Below are 20,439 nucleotides of genomic sequence, written 5' to 3' on the forward strand. Positions count from 1 at the left end.
ACGTGATATCTGAAGATCAATGTTAAGTAGTAAAGCGGCTGCTGAAAAATACTGGGTTGTACCACATTGTTTGTATTCTGTTAATGTGAATTGAAATAAAAAACAAAATATTGAAACGAACTATTACATAAATATTAGTGTTTATGTTAAGGGTTCTTTTTTAAATGACAGGTGTCGTTAAAAAATACTTCTTAACAAGTGTGTATTTAGAATGAGAAAATGAACACAATTCAACAAATATTAGTATTATTTTGAATAGGAAGAACTAAAAGTCATAGAAATATTTTCAAATATAATTATTTTACAACAACAACAATAATAATAATAATAATAATAATAATAATAATAATAATAATAATAATAATAATAATACTATGACACAATAATCGAATTACTTTGCTTTAAAAGGTACTTGTGAACTTTATGTATTTTATGTAAAGTGAGTACTTTACATAAAACGTACTCAAAGTTTACTTTTAAAATATCACACTATATCTGTATAATGATACTATACCTCTAATCCACATAAAGAATACTTGAGTACTTTAACAATACCATACTTGAAATATTTGACTAGTACTGAAAAAAACACTTTATTCCTTTGATACTTTAAGCACCTTTGAAGTAATACTTGAGTATTTGTACTCCTGACACTGAAACAGTCTTGAGCTGATCAACTTTGACTGCATTAGGTAAAAAGTACTCGAGTAAAGTTACCAAATAAACTGGATACTGAAAACTTTCACTGTTTACTCTTAAGCCTGTCGTCCCAGAGTAATCTGATTACTACAAGTCGTCCCATATTGCTAAAGGAGTGGGGCTGTGACTTTAACAGTTATTAAAGTAGTTATTGTCTGTACACCCCCCCCCCCCCCCCCCCCTCAGGCGGCCCGGACAGAAGGAGAAGATCCCGGGGAGCGGCGGCGGCGGCGGCACTCACCGGCGGAGAGGAGCAGCAGGAGGACCGGGAGGACCGGGGGGACCCGGAGGAGGACCGGGGGGGCCGGGGCTCCGCTCCACAGCGTCCGGCTCCGAGTCATCATCTGCGGGTCAACCGGGGAGAGGCGGCGCTGCTCGGTCACTGCTGCCGCGGCCGCTCGGTGTCTGCATGGAGAGGAACGCTCCAGATGTTTTTCATCCAGATGTGGTGGAGCTCCGCCTCCAGCTGCTGCGACCCGCTGCTGCGCGTTACTCCACACGGCACCGCGAGAGAGTACGACAAATGTAGTGTAAAAGTACTAGGAATAGTCTTCAAATGGTATTCAAAGGTACTCATATACATATACTACAAAAGCACAACAGAAAATATCGCAGAAATACTCCACTAAGGACTCCAAAGAGTACTCCAAATTGCCCAGCAGAAAGTACTCCATGTTACTTCACAAAATACCACAGAAATACTAGATGTGGTGCCACTATGTACTCCAAAAAGCACCCCGCAAATACTCCAGCAGTAGCTTTCCTAAAGTACTCGAAAAGTATTCCCAAAAAGTTCCAAAAGGTACTGCACAAGTTATCCAAACGTGCTCAAAAAGTACTCAAGAAATACGTATCAGTTTGATCATATTTAAACTTTTCCTCTTGGTATAAAAACAAAACATGATCTATGAACGCTGATAATTAATAAGTAACACAATTAGAAAATCATTAATCATTAATAATTGATAATTAATGCAGAAAGAAATCAACAAAACTCTCAATATATCTAACTATTTCTTGATGACACCACTTTTTAAAAAAAAGAAAAAATATTTCTAGCAGGTCAAATAAATATTTTCTCAATATTTATATAATTTTTTTTTGAAATAAATCTTTATGTTTTACATTTTACAAATGACTCTTGAATAATTTTTTTTATTTTTTATTAATAAATCAACTAATATTGTATTACAACTATATATTATATATATAATAATAACATATTCTCAATAAATAATTTTATTTAAAAAAACAATTAAATAGATAAAGAATTTAAAACAACTAAATCCATTTTTATTTTACATTGGTTCTCATCTATCTATCTATCTATCTATCTATCTATCTATCTATCTATCTATCTATCTATCTATCTATCTATCTATCTATCTATCTATCTATCTATCTATGTAAAAGGTTTTTTCAGGATTTCTTTTTCTTTTAGAAGTTCTGTTTGTTTTGCTTCATAAAATATAATTTCATCTTTAAACTGGCGGGTGTTAACATTACACACATCAGAAATTAATAATGATCGAAAAAAAACAACGTATGGAAGTTAGTTTTCCTAAAACTGAAAGATTTACCTTTTGTTTTTGTTTTATTTTAATCAGGCACGCTGTGGACAGGCTGCCTACGTGATGACGCACTATACGTGCGACCAGGTCCCTCACGTCAGCCTGTGCACGGACTGCCGGAGTCAGTCTTCCCGGGGGTTGTTTGGAGGACACTCGGTCATGTCTCTGCGGGTCTTCCGCCGGCTCGTGCCGCCCGGAGCGACGTCTCTGGGAGCGGGGCGTCTGGTCCAGAAGGTGAGGGCAGCAGGGACGGTCCGGGTCCGGGTTCTGGTTCCGATCGACGGCGCGCCTCCGCTAAGGACGTGCTAACCGTTAGCCGCAGAGCTAACCTCACAGTGACAGCTATATGACGAACAAAACCGTAATCTGGAGTTATTTTATCACATTTTAAAGGTGTAAGCATGTTGATTATACATGTTTTGCTCCAGATTGGTCGCTGCTTGTTGACATGAAACCACCGCAGACCCTATAATGATCCCAAAACCCGCAGATCTAAACCAGATCGGATTATTAATCTGATTAAAACCTTATAAATTTACACCGACAGACCTCAAAAGACAGAATGTCTTCAAAACATCGCCAGACTTTGCTCTCTATTTGAAATACCTGTTAATAAACACCAAACAAAAGACTACATCAAAGTAATTCCGGATTAGCAATCACCTGATATTAATTAATAAATAATCTGTGCCAGACCAGGTAAAGCCCTCAAACGGAATCCAAACCAAACTTGATTGATTAGAATCTATCATCTTATCAATACACCAAGTCTGGATCAAAACCGACCAGACAGACCCGATCCTGGTCCGAGACCACGTTAGACTCTTGGTAGATTATAAACTCAGTTTATTCAAGATTCAAAGTGTTTGTTGTCACGTGTTCAGTAAACAATCGTGTTTCCCTGAACAATGAAATGCCCACACTGAACGCTGCATAATTTAAAAACTATAAAAGCTAATAATCTAACGGTGGCACGCAAACACCGAGCAATAATAAAAATACAAGTGATATATAGAATTAAATTTAGAAATAAAAATGATGGTCTGTACATAAAGGTGTGAGGTGGTCAGCAGTAGATGGGACAGATGTGAACTGGACACGTGTGAATTCAGTGTGAACCAGAGGTCAGGACCGGATCCACGTCTTGAACCAACAAACTGAAGTCTCATGAACCCATTAAAAACCAGGATCCTGGACAAAGGATTGGATCAGACCTGAAGCCTCCATGTCAGACCTGATTCAGACCCCCACACACTGGCCTGGACCGGACCCGGTCAGTCTGGACCGGACCGGACCAGTCAGACCAGTTTTGTTGTCCTGCAGGCCGGCGTTCACAGCAGCTCGGCGAGGCGGCTGCAGTACGGCTGGTGGTCCTACATTCTGGGCGAGAGGACGACGCCGCGACTGAATCATTACAGCAAAATCATCTCGGTGGACGGAAACCTGGCGTCAGGGAAGGGAGCCCTGGCTGAGAAACTGGCTGACAAGCTGGGTAAAGACCGGCGTCTGGGCGGGGTCTGGGCGGGGTCTGGGCGTGTGGGTGGAGTCTGGACGTGTGGGTGGAGTCTGGGTGTGTGATCGGAGTGTGGGCGGAGTCTGGACGTGTGGGCGGAGTCTGGACGTGTGGGTGGAGTCTGGGCGTGTGGGCGGAGGCTGGGCGTGTGGGTGGAGTCTGGGTGTGTGGCCGAGATCTGGGTGGAGTCAGTGTTTGTGTGTGGAGTCTGGGCGTGTGTGTGGAGTCAGTGTGTGTGTGTGTGTGGAGTCAGTGTGTGTGTGGAGTCAGTGTGTGTGGGTGGAGTCTGGACGTGTGGCCGAGATCTGGGTGGAGTCAGTGTGTGTGGGTGTAGTCTGGGCGTGTGGGTGGAGTCTGGGCGTGTGTGGGTGGAGTCAGTGTGTGTGTGTGTGCAGTGATACGAGCCTCCGTCCCCCTCTAGGGATGCTCTACATGCCCGAGCCCGACAGCTTCTACCTGGACAAGATGACGGGTGAGAAGGAGCCGCTGCCCGTCAGCTTCAACGGGATGTGCAGCCTGGAGAAGTTCTACCTGGAGCCCAAAGCCGCCGACGGCAACAGCTACCGGCTGCAGCTGTGGATGTACCTGATGAGGCTGCTGCAGTACTCGGACGCCATCGAGCACCTGCTCACCACAGGTACGGACCGGCGACACGGTGGGAGGACCTGCTGGGGGTCCGACAGAACCGTTAAACTCGTCACGCCACGGTCTCAGGTCAAAACCGAAAACTCTGAGTGTTTTATGCCTGTTTCCACGGCAACGGAGGTCAAAGTCACTCAGGTTCATGTTTACATTGACTCGGACCGCATCTCCACCTGGCTCAGCGCTGCTATGAGCAGCCAGACCTGTAGGGGGCAGTGTAACGAGACGCCACGTCGTCCCGAACCGGGATGTAAATCCAGAGTTTTTCTAAATCTGTCAGTTTTAAACTCTCGTCAGTTTTATTTCACACTGCTCCTATCAATCTGTTAGATTTTTAGATTTTTACTGAGAAGTTCAACAAAGAAAACCTTAAATTGAGAAATCGTCATTTATGTGATTGTCTTTCATTTTACTGAACTGAAGTTTGCAGAAGACAAATTGTGAAAATAAAGTTAACTTGTAAGTTTGAAAAATCTTGTGAATTTTTATTTTTTAATCTGATGTTTCACAAAAAGTAATAATACATAGAAATCAACATCCTGACAGGCGAGCCGATCACATGATCGATTAAAAAGATTACAGTTACATTTATCAAACTGGAGCATTCATTTTCAGACCGTGGCTGATGGGCTCCCTCTAGTGGTGAGAAAGTTACACTACAATTCAAGAAATATTAGAAATCCTACTGTAATACAACTTGAAATAAAATGAGTAAAAGTATAAATAAAACCTGATAACCACTGAAACATGTCATTGTAGTGATCTAGTTTTAGAAAAGGATGTTGGTATGTCATCAAATGATTGATTTATTTTCATTTGATATATAGAATAAAGAATCCTCCATGAAATAGGGATTTAATATTTAAGCATTAATGACGTATTTGAACGGAGCAGAAAGGCTGACCCCCGCCTGCTCCACCCTGACGGAGCGGCTCGGTAAAGGTTTTCTCCGGATGTCTTCCAGGACAGGGTGTGATCCTGGAGCGCTCGCCCTTCAGCGACATGGTCTTCCTGGAGGCCATGTTCCAGCAGGGCTACATCAGGAAGGAGTGTGAGTACCTGGAACCGCGTGTGGAACCTGCTGGGAACACATACTGAGTGTGTGTGTGTGTGTGTGTGTGTGTGTGTGTGTGTGTGTGTGTGTGTGTGTGTGTGTGTGTGTGTGTGTGTGTGTGTGTGTGTGTGTGTGTGTGTGTGTGTGTGTGTGTGTGTGTGTGTGTGTGTGTGTGTGTGTGTGTGTGTGTGTGTGTGTGTGTGTGTGTGTGTGTGTAGGCGTGGCGCACTACAATGAGGTGAAAGGTCTGAGCATCAGTGAGTTCCTGCCTCCTCACCTGGTGATCTACCTGGACGTTCCAGCCGACGACGTGCAGAAGAAGCTGAAGCAGAGCAGCAAGGTAGAGCAGGAAGACAGAAGCTTTTCATTTCTCACTTTCACTTCTGAAGCAGCTCCAGACGATCGATTGGTTGATTGATTGATTGATTGATTGGTTGATTGGTTGAGTTTTGAACACGTCTGATCCACAGTCGTACCTCCACAATGTTCCACTGTCGTACCTGAAGAGCATCGAGGACCTCTACAAGAAGACCTTCCTGCCTCAGATCAGGTGACAGTCCAGACCCAGACCCAGACCCACACCCACACCCACACCCACACCCACACCCAGACCCAGACCCAGACCCACACCCACACCCACACCCACACCCACACCCACACCCACACCCACACCCAGACCCACACCCAGACCCAGACCCACACCCACACCCACACCCACACCCACACCCACACCCAGACCCACACCCACACCCACACCCAGACCCAGACCCACACCCACACCCACACCCACACCCACACCCACACCCAGACCCAGACCCAGACCCAGACCCACACCCAGACCCACACAGGGCCTGTCACGTCGCGTCACGTTAAAAAGGATAAAACGGATAAAACCACTCAAAACATACATGAATACAGGGACGATGGTCAAACTGAAAAGATTAAACTATTAGTCCATCTTTTTATTCCAGGAGAGGGAAAACACACAAAAAAAGAAGGGGGGGGGGGGTAAAAACAAAACAAACGAATTCCCCAAAAAATGTGGATCTAAAACTGCTAAATCTAAACCTCCATGTGAAAGCTCCAGTATGAAACAACAAATACTGGAGGAAAGTAATCAGATTATTTCCGTTAAACACACGTTAAACACAGTCAACGTCTCCACGTCTCCACATGTCCTCCAGAAGACAAACATTGTGATCAGGTGTTTATTTTACCTTAAAAATCTAATTAGTTTTATTCCAGCAGCCGCGTTCACAGTCAGTTCCTCCGCCTGCCACCAGGGGGCGGTAGAGGCTGTCTGGCTGTACTGTGCGCTCACATCAGTTCAATGTGACCCGACACTGTTTCAAAATAAAATCTCCCTCCTGCTGTTTGTGTTTAGTGAAACATCGGAGCTGCTGTCGTACGACGAGACTCAGGACGTGGAGAAGGTGAGAGGGTCTTCCTTTCCGCCGAGACTCTGTCCTGCAGGACGACGTCTCCACCTGCAGGACGACGTCTCCACCTGCAGGATGACGTCCCCCCCTGCAGGACGACGTCTCCACCTGCAGGACGACGTCCTCCCCTGCAGGACGACGTCCCCCCATGCAGGACGACGTCCTCCCCTGCAGGACGACGTCTCCACCTGCAGGACGACGTCCTCCCCTGCAGGACGACGTCTCCACCTGCAGGACGACGTCCTCCCCTGCAGGACGACGTCTCCACCTGCAGGATGACGTCCCCCCCTGCAGTGTTGTCTTCACGTGTCTCCTGATGTGTGCAGGTGGCGGAGGACATCGAGTACCTGAAGTTTGAAAAAGGCCCGTGGTTGGAGCTTGGCGACGTGAGCTTCCATCACATGAGGATGCTGTGAGTCCAGATTATTCTCTAATCCACAAAATAATCTGCCAGATAATCTGTCTCACTTCCTTCACGTCCTCCCGCAGTGTGCAGGACAAGCAGGCGGTGGCCAGTCTTCCGTCCATCCCCAAGTTCCTGCCTGAGATCACCGTCGGAGCGCACGAGTGGGACGCCACCTACTACGCTTACAGATCGGTACGGAACCCAGCAGGTTCTCCCGTCAGCGGTTCCACTAAACATTCAGTTCTACGGTTCTCATCAGTTATTAATCAACATTTCATAGAAAGAACCAGGAGTCAGAATCTGGAAGAAACTTAAGATCAAAGTGTCGAGATCAAAGGTCGCTGCTGCCGAGTCGGACCTGCTGGACTTTAATGGAAAGATTAACTCGTTTAATATTCACACATCAACAACTTTAGATTATTAGATTTCTTCGAGGTGCTATCGCCTGGACTTATGGTCATTTGTGAGTTCTACAGTTTGTCGTAAAACTGCATTCTAGAATGTTCCGGAGTGTGCTACAGAGAATCTCGGTTCTACAATGTGTTCTTGGTTTGGTCTCATGTGCATTTCGATTGATTCTAGAGTGTGTGGGTTTAAGATGGTCTTGAAATATCCTAGAACTAAACTCCAGGACGCAAAAGTTTATTTTACGAAAACAAAATTTCGGCAGATTCCTCGTGAGTTCTAGAATGTGTTCTAGAGTTTTATGGTGATTGTGTGTTCTAGAATTACTTCTAGGACCTGCTAGTCTTGTTAGTGTGTTCTAGAATGGGAATGTGTTCTAGGATGTGGGTGTTCTAGAAAGTGCTCTAGAATGTGAGTGTGTTCTACGATGTGAATGTTCTAGAATGAGTGTGTTCTAGAATTAGTTCTACAGTGTGAGTGAGTTCTAGAAATTGTCAGTGTGTGTGTTCTAGAATTTTTTCCTAGTGTGTGTTCTACAATTGTCCTGGATTATGTGAGTTCTTGAATGTGCTCTAGAATGTGAGTGTGTTCTACAATGTGTGTGTTCAAGAATTTTTTCCAAGGTGGGAGTTTGTTCTAGAATCAGTTCTAGGGTGTGTGTTCTAGAATTGTCTGGATTGTGTGAGTTATAGAATTTGTGTTCTAGAATGTCTCTTGTAGACTGCGAGTGAGTTCTAGAATGTGTTCTAGAATGTTAGTGTGTTCTACAATGTATGTGATCAAGAATTTGTTCGAGTGGGAGTTTTCTCTAGAATTAATTCTAGAATGTGAGGGTTCTAGAATTGTCCTGAAGTGTGTATCTTCTCGACTTTGTTCCAGCGTGTGAGTTTGTTCTGGAATTAGCTCTAGGGTGTGTGTTCTAGAATTCGTTCCAGAGTGTGAGTGTGTGGTAGAATGTGTCCTCTGGTTCTGTGTTCAGTAGCTGAAGGGTTCTCATTGGGTCTGATGGAACTTACTGTAGAATCTGGGTTCTTTGTTTGGTGCTCCAGAATTCCTTCTAGAACTCGTCGGGGTTCCAGGAGTATCTTCAGGCTCCCAGTGGAATTACAGAGAGAGTAACTGTTGTTATGATCGGGGGCGGGGCTAACGGTCCTTTACAGGCTGTAAACAACAACAACAACACCACCGTTTGTGGTGACTGTTGATGGAAGTAAAGATGGAGGACGTTTCGTTAGAAAGAGTTTCTGGATTCTTGGTTCCGGTCTGGTTCAGTTCAGACGTGAGGCTGCAGGTTCCATCTGTTCCTCTAGATTATCTGAAGTCTGGACTTTGTGTTTCAGCTCCCGGGGAAGAAGTACGCTCCGGGGTACAACGCCGACGTAGGAGACAAACTAATCTGGCTGAAGTAACCTGGTCCTCGTCCTCAACGCTCGTCTTCACGTGTCCTTCAGAAATAATGTGTTTGTGTTTAAAAAGAATAAAGTCTGGAAAAGGAAACGCTTCAGTCTCTGTGGTGGAAAGGCTCTTTACTTTATTATTATTATTATTATTATTATTATTATTATTATTATTGATTTAAGGAGTAAAGAAGCTTGTTTGTCTTTATCTCTACTCGGAGCCTCTTTGTTCCTTCATATCATGTCTGTCTCTAGAATCGCTGGACGCTCGTCTCCGCGTCCTCAACTTTGAATTCAATCGTCTTTTTTATTAAACTTAACGAGCAGCAGAAGCTGATTCCTGCTTCGACTCTAAACTCTAAATCAGAACCTCTCCAGAACCACGAGGACCGTCCCAACGTCTGAAATGTCTTCATTAACGTCTGAACTGCATCTTAACCACTTTAATTTCCAGATTATTGATCCACTTCTTTTATTAATTTACTGATCGTGTGACTTTTCTAAATAAATATATAAAGATATTATCAGTACACACTCTGTGACCACTAGATGTCACTGTATGACAACAGCTGCTACACAGAAACATTAAGACTGACGGCAAGTAAAATCTCTCCAAAGTAAAATCTCTCCAAAGTAAAATCTCTCCAAAGTAAAATCCCTCCAAAGTAAAATCTCTCCAAAGTAAAATCTCTCCAAAGTAAAATCCCTCCAAAGTAAAATCTCTCCAAAGTAAAATCCCTCCAAAGTAAAATCTCTCCAAAGTAAAATCTCTCCAAAGTAAAATCCCTCCAAAGTAAAATCTCTCCAAAGTAAAATCTCTCCAAAGTAAAATCCCTCCAAAGTAAAATCTCTCCAAAGTAAAATCTCTCCAAAGTAAAATCCCTCCAAAGTAAAATCCCTCCAAAGTAAAATCTCTCCAAAGTAAAATCTCTCCAAAGTAAAATCTCTCCAAAGTAAAATCCCTCCAAAGTAAAATCTCTCCAAAGTAAAATCTCTCCAAAGTAAAATCCCTCCAAAGTAAAATCTCTCCAAAGTAAAATCTCTCCAAAGTAAAATCTCTCCAAAGTAAAATCTCCATAAAGAGAAACTTCAAACTCGGAAGCTTCTTGTGGCACAAAACAGAAAACCTGTTTCTGCTTTTTGACTTTCTCCTAAACTACGTCTGAACCGTCCCTCCTGTCTCCTCCTCTGTCCACGTCCCCTTCACCCAGGAAGGTTCTGTGTGGCGGCCATGATGAGAACAGTCTGAATCCTCAATAAGCAAAGGAAAGGAGGCTTGTTGCTTCCTTTAGAACCTCCTTTAGCCTAGGAACCACTGATGGTTCCTTTAGAACCTCCTTTAGCCTAGGAACCACTGATGTTTCCTTTAGAACCTCCTTTAGCCTAGGAACCACTGATGCTTCCTTTAGAACCTCCTTTAGCCTAGGAACCACTGATGCTTCCTTTAGAACCTCCTTTAGCCTAGGAACCAATGATGCTTCCTTTGGAACCTCCTTTAGCCTAGGAACCACTAATGCTTCCTTTAGAACCTCCTAGCCTAGGAACCACTGATGCTTCCTTTAGAACCTCCTTTAGCCTAGGAACCAATGATGCTTCCTTTGGAACCTCCTTTAGCCTAGGAACCACTGATGTTTCCTTTAGAACCTCCTAGCCTAGGAACCACTGATGCTTCCTTTAGAACCTCCTTTAGACTAGGAACCAATGATGCTTCCTTTGGAACCTCCTTTAGCCTAGGAACCACTGATGTTTCCTTTAGAACCTCCTAGCCTAGGAACCACTGATGCTTCCTTTAGAACCTCCTTTAGCCTAGGAACCAATGATGCTTCCTTTGGAACCTCCTTTAGCCTAGGAACCACTGATGTTTCCTTTAGAACCTCCTAGCCTAGGAACCACTGATGCTTCCTTTAGAACCTCCTTTAGCCTAGGAACCAATGATGCTTCCTTTGGAACCTCCTTTAGCCTAGGAACCACTGATGCTTCCTTTAGAACCTCCTTTAGCCTAGGAACCAATGATGCTTCCTTTAGAACCTCCTTTAGCCTAGGAACCACTGATGTTTCCTTTAGAACCTCCTTTAGCCTAGGAACCACTGATGTTTCCTTTAGAACCTCCTTTAGCCTAGGAACCAATGATGCTTCCTTTGGAACCTCCTTTAGCCTAGGAACCACTGATGCTTCCTTTAGAACCTCCTTTAGCCTAGGAACCAATGATGCTTCCTTTAGAACCTCCTTTAGCCTAGGAACCACTGATGTTTCCTTTAGAACCTCCTAGCCTAGGAACCACTGATGCTTCCTTTAGAACCTCCTTTAGCCTAGGAACCAATGATATTTCCTTTGGAACCTCCTTTAGCCTAGGAACCACTGATGTTTCCTTTAGAACCTCCTAGCCTAGGAACCACTGATGCTTCCTTTAGAACCTCCTTTAGCCTAGGAACCAATGATGCTTCCTTTAGAACCTCCTTTAGCCTAGGAACCACTGATGTTTCCTTTAGAACCTCCTTTAGCCTAGGAACCACTGATGCTTCCTTTAGAACCTCCTTTAGCCTAGGAACCAATGATGCTTCCTTTGGAACCTCCTTTAGCCTAGGAACCACTGATGCTTCCTTTAGAACCTCCTTTAGCCTAGGAACCAATGATGCTTCCTTTAGAACCTCCTTTAGCCTAGGAACCACTGATGTTTCCTTTAGAACCTCCTAGCCTAGGAACCACTGATGCTTCCTTTAGAACCTCCTTTAGCCTAGGAACCAATGATGCTTCCTTTGGAACCTCCTTTAGCCTAGGAACCACTGATGTTTCCTTTAGAACCTCCTAGCCTAGGAACCACTGATGCTTCCTTTAGAACCTCCTTTAGCCTAGGAACCAATGATGCTTCCTTTAGAACCTCCTTTAGCCTAGGAACCACTGATGTTTCCTTTAGAACCTCCTTTAGCCTAGGAACCACTGATGGTTCCTTTACCAAAGGAGACCAGCTCATGGTTCCTTACCTCCTTTAGGAAGCCTCCTAACACCTTTCCTTAACCCCGTGATGTCATCCAGGGTTCGAGGTAAAGTCCATAGTTAAGGAGTCAGGAGGACGTTCCGGACGTACCTTTAGTCATTTCATGCTCCATGTTTCTTCTCTGGTTCTGGTGGAGTTCTGTGGGGCAGTGTTACAGCGCCACCTGCAGGCCTGGCAGATGTACTACATCGTGTTGAGTCGTGTTCATGGTGACGGGAAGCTTGTCAAGAACGACGAGGAGAAAGGGGACGATTTTGGTCGTGTGGTCGGGACCTTAGACCTTTTATTTTTTTAAACTTTTCACGGTGCAACTTTTCGTCAGGAAACTTTTATCTTTTCGTGTTTGATGACGTTGGACTGAAAACCAAAGTCTTTCATTTGTGTTGTGGTGTTTTGACTTAACAGGTTGCATCAGATTTTGGTGTGTGTGTGTGTGTGTGTGTGTGTGTGTGTGTGTGTGTGTGTGTGTGTGTGTGTGTGTGTGTGTGTGTGTGTGTGTGTGTGTGTGTGTGTGTGTGTGTGTGTGTGCGTTGCATCATGTTGTGATGTTGGTTCGTGTCTCCGACTCCTCCGACGACAAAACTGTGACTGATGAAACCAGGTGTGAAAACTCATCAGTCTGCTGATCACTTCCCCCGAGTGTGTGTGTGTGTGTGTGTGTGTGTGTGTGTGTGTGTGTGTGTGTGTGTGTGTGTGTGTGTGTGTGTGTGTGTGTGTGTGTGTGTGTGTGTGTGTGTGTGTGTGTGTTGAATGAATAACAAACTTTAAGCTGTGGAGAACCCAACTTCCAGTAGATCAACATATTTAGTTTCTTCCAGTAAAATAACGACATGATAAACTTTAACGTTTCTCTTCCTGGAGATGAGGAACATGTTGATACGAAGGATTATCTCACAAAATGACTCCAACCTCAACATGAAGTCGACTTGAATGACGTGAAACGTCCAGGAAGCTCCTACAGCTGTTGCATTCTGGGTATTTTATTTTAAAGCGGCGTGCCACGGCCATGGTGCGGCGGTGAGCTGTCAGTCGGTTTTCTTCTCGGCTGGATCCTTTCCTCGGTGTTTCCCGTTACTCTCTTTTATTTGTGATAAAACATGTCAGAAGTGGATTCTAGCTGTAACTAATCCTGCTAATACTAATCCTAATACTGCTTTAGATCAAAATAAGATAGAAACTCGACAGACGAGAAGAAAAACACCTAAAACTGGTGAAAGTATGCGTCCATACAGCAAGAAAACTTTACTTCAAGATTTAAGATTATACTGTAAAATCAGGTTCTAAAATGCAAAATGATCCATCAGGTCTAAAATTAAGATTTTAAATCTTGGCCAGTAATTTGTAGTGTAAAACTCACATTTAGTCCAACCTCAACCTCAGTCTGACCTTTAGATCAATACCAGGTATCGGTACCGATATTGCATGGAGTACTCCAATAGCTCCCCGGTACTACCCGGCGAGTATCTTGTGATGTAACCGTCGGCAACGTCAGCAGGTAGAGACGACGAGCGACGTCGTTATTTAGATTCTTTAGTTTTAATTAGAACAACTAAAGTAAGATGGACTGAAAATTATGTTTTAACAAAATATCAAGAGGCAGAAGATAGTTTGTACAACACCAGCAACTTCCTCACTGGCAACTTCATCACCAGCAACTTCCTCACCAGCAACTCCATCACCAGCAACTTACTCACCAGCAACTTCATCACCAGCAACTTCATCACCAGCAACTTCATCACCAGCAACTTCCTCACCAGCAACTTCATCACCAGCAACTTCCTCACCAGCAACTTCCTCACCAGCAACTTCATCACCAGCAACTTACTCACCAGCAACTCCATCACCAGCAACTTACTCACCAGCAACTTCATCACCAGCAACTTCATCACCAGCAACTTCCTCACCAGCAACTTCCTCACCAGCAACTTCATCACCAGCAACTTCCTCACCAGCAACTTCCTCACCAGTAACTTCCTCACCAGCAATTTCATCACCAGTAACTTCCTCACCAGCAACTTCCTCACCAGCAACTTCCTCACCAGCAGAGTTCAGCGCTGCCCAAACTGACGGTCAATCATCTTTTAATCATGTTTATCTTGGAGCCTCGCTGCTACGTGAGCCCCGCAGCCCGTTAGCATGTAGCATGGGACAGAGTTTACGTGATGCCCCTGAACGCATCACTGAGCTCCTGCAGTTAAAACCGACCAACATGGCGGCTCGACACAAACTTTGTCTTTTATTTACTGAAACAGTTGAGAGAAATGTGTTTCTGGAAACGTTTGAAGGGAAAAATGAGCTGCAGGGGAAAAGTTAAAACGCCATTTCACAGAAGTGTGGCTGCTGGGAGGGGGCGTGGTCTGCCACGATGGGCGTGGTCTGTTGTAACGGGCGTGGTCTGATGTGGTGGGCGTGGCCTGCTGCGGTTGGGCGTGGCCTGTTGTGATGGGCGTGGTCTGATGTGGTGGGCGTGGTCTACCGTGAAGGAACGTGGCCTGTTGTGATGGGCGTGGTCTGATGTGGTGGGCGTGGTCTGCTGCCAGGGGGCGTGGTCAGCTATGACGGGCGTTACCGCCGCGATGGGCGTGGTCTACCGTGAAGGAACGTGGCCTGCTGTGAGGGGGCGTGGTCTGTTGTGATGGGGCGTGGCCAGCGGGTTTGACAGCTTCTTCTCGAAACATGAACTCTCCTGAAGAACAAGAGTTTCTTTCAGCAGAACCTTCTTCTTGTTCTGACTGGAGGCTGCAGGGGCCTTAGCTCTGAGCTACATGCTAATGAGTTTCAGGCTCACAAACCAGCGACGCTACATGCTACATGCTAGAGAGTTTCAGGCTCACACACCAGCATCGCTACATGCTACATGCTACATGCTAAACAGTTTCAGGCTCACACACCAGCAACGCTACATGCTACATGCTAAAGAGTTTCAGGCTCACACACCAGCCATGCTGTATGCTACTTGCTAATGAGTTTCAGGCTCACAAACCAGCAATGCTACATGCTACATGCTAATGAGTTTCAGGCTCACACACCAGCGATGCTACATGCTACATGCTAATGAGTTTCAGGCTCACAAACCAGCTATGCTACATGCTACATGCTAATGAGTTTCAGGCTCACACACCAGCTATGCTACATGCTACATGCTAATGAGTTTCAGGCTCACAAACCAGCGATGCTACATGCTACATGCTAATGAGTTTCAGGCTCACACACCTGCCATGCTGTATGCTACATGCTAAAGAGTACGGAGGAGGTTCATGGCGTTTGAGTCTGGAGTATTAATTAGGCTTGATGGCATTTAATTAGTACTCGTATGGGTACTCTGAATGAACAAGTACCACTCATACTCGTACTGATTCTTTAACAAAGTTAAAGTTGTCTTCAGCTATAAATTCAGTTGGAGTCACCAGATTCTTACAGTCAGACGACTAGATGAAAAATAAAACAGGATTTGATTAAAAGCAAATATGAAGGAAACGACGTTATTACCAACAAAATAACAAGATTCTGTAGCAGAGTGAAGACGGGGAGCTGCCTTCATCTCCCAACTGGGATGATGACGATGACGATGATGACGATGATGACGATGATGACGATGATGACGATGATGACGATGACGATGACGATGACGATGACGATGACCGTGATGATGCTGCTGCTGCTTCTGCTGCTGATGATGATGGTGATAGTGATGGTGATGATGACTATGATGAAGAAGATGATGATGAAGAAGAGGATGATGACCATGATGATGATGGTGATAGTGATGGTGATGATGACCATGATGATGATGATGATGAAGAAGAAGAAGAAGAAGATGATGATGATGATGATGATGGCGATGGCGATGGCGATGATGATGATGATGATGATGATGATGAAGAAGATGATGATGACCATGATGACCATGATGATGATGATGAAGAAGAAGAAGAAGAAGAAGAAGAAGAAGAAGAAGAAGAAGAAGAAGAAGAAGAAGAAGAAGAAGATGATGATGATGATGGTGATGATGATGATGATGATGATGATGATGATGATGATGATGATGATGATGATGATGATGTTTTTGCTGCTGCTGGTGATGATGATGATGATGACGATGACGAAGATGATAATGATGATGATGAAGGTGATGATGATGATTACGACGATGATGTGATGAAGATGAAGATGATGACGACGATGAAGGCAGACTCTACCTCACATGCATGCTTTGAAGGAAACCAGACAAACTTTCACGAGTTTAAACATATAAACGCCACACAGGGGGGATTTGAACCCGGGACTTCTGGATGTGAGTGGAGAGCCTAACCACTGTCACATTTCTCTTCCTCGATGTTTCCTGGAGGAGAAATAAGAAATAACACCATCAAGTGCTTCATGATGTCGTAGGATGGAAGAAACACAAGATGGAGGCGCGGCAGGCGACGCGTGACACGATGTGGGCGGAGCTTCCCCAGCGTGGAGGGTTTAAGACTTGTGGCGGGCGGCGGGCGGCCGGGAGCTGAGCGGCGTCTCCTCTCTGATGATGGAAGCAGCTGAGCTCTGCTTCCCTCAGCTGAACTCTTCCTGTGTGAAGCCGACCCGCCCCCCCGCCGACGCCATGCTGGTCTACGTCCTGCTGTCCGCCATCTGCATCGTCACCGTGGTGCTGAACCTGCTGGTCATCGTCTCCATCTCCCACTTCAGGCAGGGGCGCTCATACTGTTGATCTGTGTGTGTGTGTGTGTGTGTGTGTGTGTGTGTGTGTGTGTGTGTGTGTGTGTGTGTGTGTGTGTGTGTGTGTGTGTGTGTGTGTGTGTGTGTGTGTGTGTGTGTGTGTGTGTGTGTACTGACGCCGCTCTCCCCTGCAGGCAGCTGCACACGCCCACCAACCTGCTGCTGCTGTCGCTGGCGGCGTCCGACCTGCTGGTGGGCGTGGTCCTGATGCCGGTGGAGATCCTGTACATCGAGTCCTGCTGGTTCCTGGGCGACGCCGTGTGCACGCTGTACTACGTGGCGGACTACGTCATCACCTCGGCGTCAGTCGCAAACATGGTGCTCATCTCACTGGACCGCTACGTCGCCATCTGCGACCCGCTGCGCTACCCGGCCAGGGCGACGAAGCGGGCGGCGAGGGCGGGCGTGTGCCTGAGCTGGCTGGGCTCGCTGTTCTACCGCGTGGCGCTGCTGAACGGCCACCTGAGGAACCCGGGCGCCTCCGTCTCCTGCCTGGGCGAGTGCGTGGTCGTCATCGGCTACGTGGCGGCGTTGGTGGACCTGGTGTTCAGCTTCATCCTGCCCGTCGCCGTCATCGTGGTGCTGTACCTGCGGGTGTTCGTGGTGGCGGTGTCTCAGGCCCGGGCCCTGCGCTCGCAGGTCGCCATAGTGGCGGCGGCGCAGCGCCCCGGGGCCATCGCCGCGAGGAAGAGCGAGATGAAGGCTGCGGGGACGCTGGGGCTGGTCATCGCCGTGTTCCTGTTCTGCTTCTGTCCGTACTACGCCCCGACGCTGGCCGGCGAGGAGACGTCGGTCGACGCCTCGTCCGCAGACTTCGAGATCTGGCTGGCGCACTTCAACTCCTGCCTGAACCCCGTCATCTACGCCTTCTTCTACCCCTGGTTCAGGAAGTCCATCAAGCACATCGTCACCCTGAAGGTCCTGAAACCAGGATCCCGCGACGTCAAGGTCCTCTGACCTCTGACCTCTGACCTCTGGCCTCTGACCTCTGACCTCTGACCTCTGGCCTCTGGCCTCTGACCTCTGGCCTCTGACCTCTGACCTCTGACCTCTGACCTCTGGCCTCTGGCCTCTGACCTCTGGCCTCTGACCTCTGACCTCTGACCTCTGACCTCTGACCTCTGACCCACAACATCACCGCCCCTGTTTCTACACTGATATAAAGTGTTTTAATCCAAAATGTTCACGTCAGCAAACAACCTGGAATCAATGAATGAAGCTCCAGCTCCTGATTTGGTCATTTCTTCTTCTTCTTCTTCTTCTTCTTCTTCTTATTATTATTATTGTTATTATTATTATTTATTATTGCAATTTTTATTTAAAGGATATATAAGGCAGTATCACTGTTTTACAATTTGACATAATAAGAATAAGAACAATAATAAGAATACCCTAACATTTTAATGCAATTTCTATTTAAAACAAATTTCAAAGAGTAGAATCAACTTTAACAGTTTCTTGATAAACACCAACCTGAATAATAAAACTTTTTTTCTCCAAAAACCTGCAGCTTTCACTGTTTTCATAACTATTAGTACTGCATGACTGATCTCTCAGCCTTGATAATGTTATCATCATCATCATCATCATCATCATCATCATCATCATCATCATCATCATCATCAGTAATATTATTTTTATTATTATTAGTTATTTAAAAGTACCATGAAGCTGAAATAGTTTAGTTTTTTTTAATCCCCTTTAAGTTGATCAACTGTTCAGTGAAACTTATTGAAGTAAAATCCTTCATATTCAGTTTCCACACTTTGGAACCGAGGAACATTTGGGAATATGGTCATTAAAAGTGATTTGATGAATCCGGAGGAGGCTCGGGCGTCTCAGTCCTTTTGATTTGACGTGTTTTATGTGTGACGCCTCATCGAGTGAAATTCTGTGAATCACTTTAGAAAAGCTTGAAATGACTGATTGACATTAAAAAGATCAAAGTGAAGCGTCTGGTCGTTGTTCCTTTCATGTTCACCAGTCCTGTTCACAAAGGTTTCAGAGGCTGAGGCCTCGTTCACACCACGACCGCTCCAGATCTAAACTTCACTGGTCTTCTGGGTTTCCATGACAACGGTCCAGCTGGAGCTGGATCATCATCATCATCATCATCATCAGAAACTTGAGGGTTCTTAATCCTCTGTTTGTTGTCATGGAAACGGGACCTCCACTGGAGTCCCTGGTCTCGTTAGAACGTCACGCTGTTCATGTGAGTGTGTGGAGCTGCAGGTCGTATTAGAATCAGACTTTGAGGGAAGAAAGCAGAGAAATCCACAAAACATACATGAGTTTCCTCCTCACATGATGAAGGAGCAATAACTTCTCATCTCTCATCTCACCTCAGTGTCCTGCCTACCAACCACAGTCATCCCCTCCTGTTCTCATCTCACCTCAGTGTCCCGCCTACCAACCACAGTCATCCCCTCCGGTTCTCATCTCTCATCTCACCTCAGTGTCCCGCCTACCAACCACAGTCATCCCCTCCTGTTCTCATCTCTCATCTCACCTCAGTGTCCTGCCTACCAACCACAGTCATCCCCTCCTGTTCTCATCTCTCATCTCACCTCAGTGTCCTGCCTACCAACCACAGTCATCCCCTCCGGTTCTCATCTCTCATCTCACCTCAGTGTCCTGCCTACCAACCACAGTCATCCCCTCCGGTTCTCATCTCTCATCTCACCTCAGTGTCCCGCCTACCAACCACAGTCATCCCCTCCTGTTCTCATCTCACCTCAGTGTCCTGCCTACCAACCACAGTCATCCCCTCCGGTTCTCATCTTTCATCTCACCTCAGTGTCCTGCCTACCAACCACAGTCATCCCCTCCGGTTCTCATCTCTCATCTCACCTCAGTGTCCTGCCTACCAACCACAGTCATCCCCTCCGGTTCTCATCTCTCATCTCACCTCAGTGTCCCGCCTACCAACCACAGTCATCCCCTCCTGTTCTCATCTCACCTCAGTGTCCTGCCTACCAACCACAGTCATCCCCTCCGGTTCTCATCTCTCATCTCACCTCAGTGTCCCGCCTACCAACCACAGTCATCCCCTCCTGTTCTCATCTCACCTCAGTGTCCTGCCTACCAACCACAGTCATCCCCTCCGGTTCTCATCTCTCATCTCACCTCAGTGTCCTGCCTACCAACCACAGTCATCCCCTCCTGTTCTCATCTCTCATCTCACCTCAGTGTCCTGCCTACCAACCACAGTCATCCCCTCCTGTTCTCATCTCTCATCTCACCTCAGTGTCCTGCCTACCAACCACAGTCATCCCCTCGGGTTCTCATCTCTCATCTCACCTCAGTGTCCCGCCTACCAACCACAGTCCTCCCCTCCTGTTCTCATCTCTCATCTCACCTCAGTGTCCCGCCTACCAACCACAGTCATCCCCTCCGGTTCTCATCTCTCATCTCAACTCAGTGTCCCGCCTACCAACCAGAGTCATCCCCTCCTGTTCTCATCTCTCATCTCAACTCAGTGTCCTGCCTACCAACCAGAGTCATCCCCTCCTGTTCTCATCTCTCATCTCACCTCAGTGTCCTGCCTACCAACCAGAGTCATCCCCTCCTGTTCTCATCTCTCATCTCACCTCAGTGTC

The 20,439-nt window shown here is 46.0% G+C and overlaps 3 protein-coding genes across 3 annotated transcripts in view; 2 read left to right on the forward strand and 1 right to left on the reverse strand.

The window, feature by feature from the left end:
• The window catches only part of tgfbr2l (transforming growth factor beta receptor-like), a gene marked incomplete at its 3' end in the record, with an annotated part of 18,064 nt that extends 17,009 nt beyond the window's left edge, over positions 1–1,055 (reverse strand). Inside the window, exon 1 of the mRNA XM_080478919.1 lies at positions 941–1,055. Within this exon, the coding sequence (XP_080335045.1) occupies positions 941–1,043 (103 nt within the window). The 5' untranslated portion in view covers positions 1,044–1,055. The remainder of the gene's footprint in view (positions 1–940) is intronic.
• Positions 895–9,251, forward strand: ndufa10 (NADH:ubiquinone oxidoreductase subunit A10). Its single transcript, XM_080478579.1, has 11 exons — positions 895–1,268; positions 2,307–2,504; positions 3,594–3,762; positions 4,205–4,420; positions 5,390–5,476; positions 5,698–5,819; positions 5,950–6,029; positions 6,864–6,912; positions 7,245–7,330; positions 7,408–7,516; positions 9,070–9,251. Exons 1-11 carry the CDS (start codon positions 1,128–1,130, stop codon positions 9,136–9,138), a joined length of 1,326 nt encoding a protein of 441 aa, XP_080334705.1. The 5' UTR covers positions 895–1,127; the 3' UTR covers positions 9,139–9,251.
• Positions 9,252–16,646: 7,395 nt separating this feature from the next.
• Positions 16,647–17,797, forward strand: LOC308119089 (trace amine-associated receptor 13c-like; the record flags this gene model as incomplete). Its single annotated transcript, XM_080478920.1, has 2 exons — positions 16,647–16,810; positions 16,975–17,797. The coding sequence occupies 2 exons, from the start codon at positions 16,647–16,649 to the stop codon at positions 17,795–17,797; spliced, it is 987 nt and encodes a 328-aa protein (XP_080335046.1).
• Positions 17,798–20,439: the final 2,642 nt, after the last annotated feature.

Source organism: Lipophrys pholis (assembly GCF_963383615.2).
Source record: "Lipophrys pholis genome assembly, chromosome: 13".
In the NCBI taxonomy this organism is placed as follows: Eukaryota; Metazoa; Chordata; class Actinopteri; order Blenniiformes; family Blenniidae; genus Lipophrys; species Lipophrys pholis.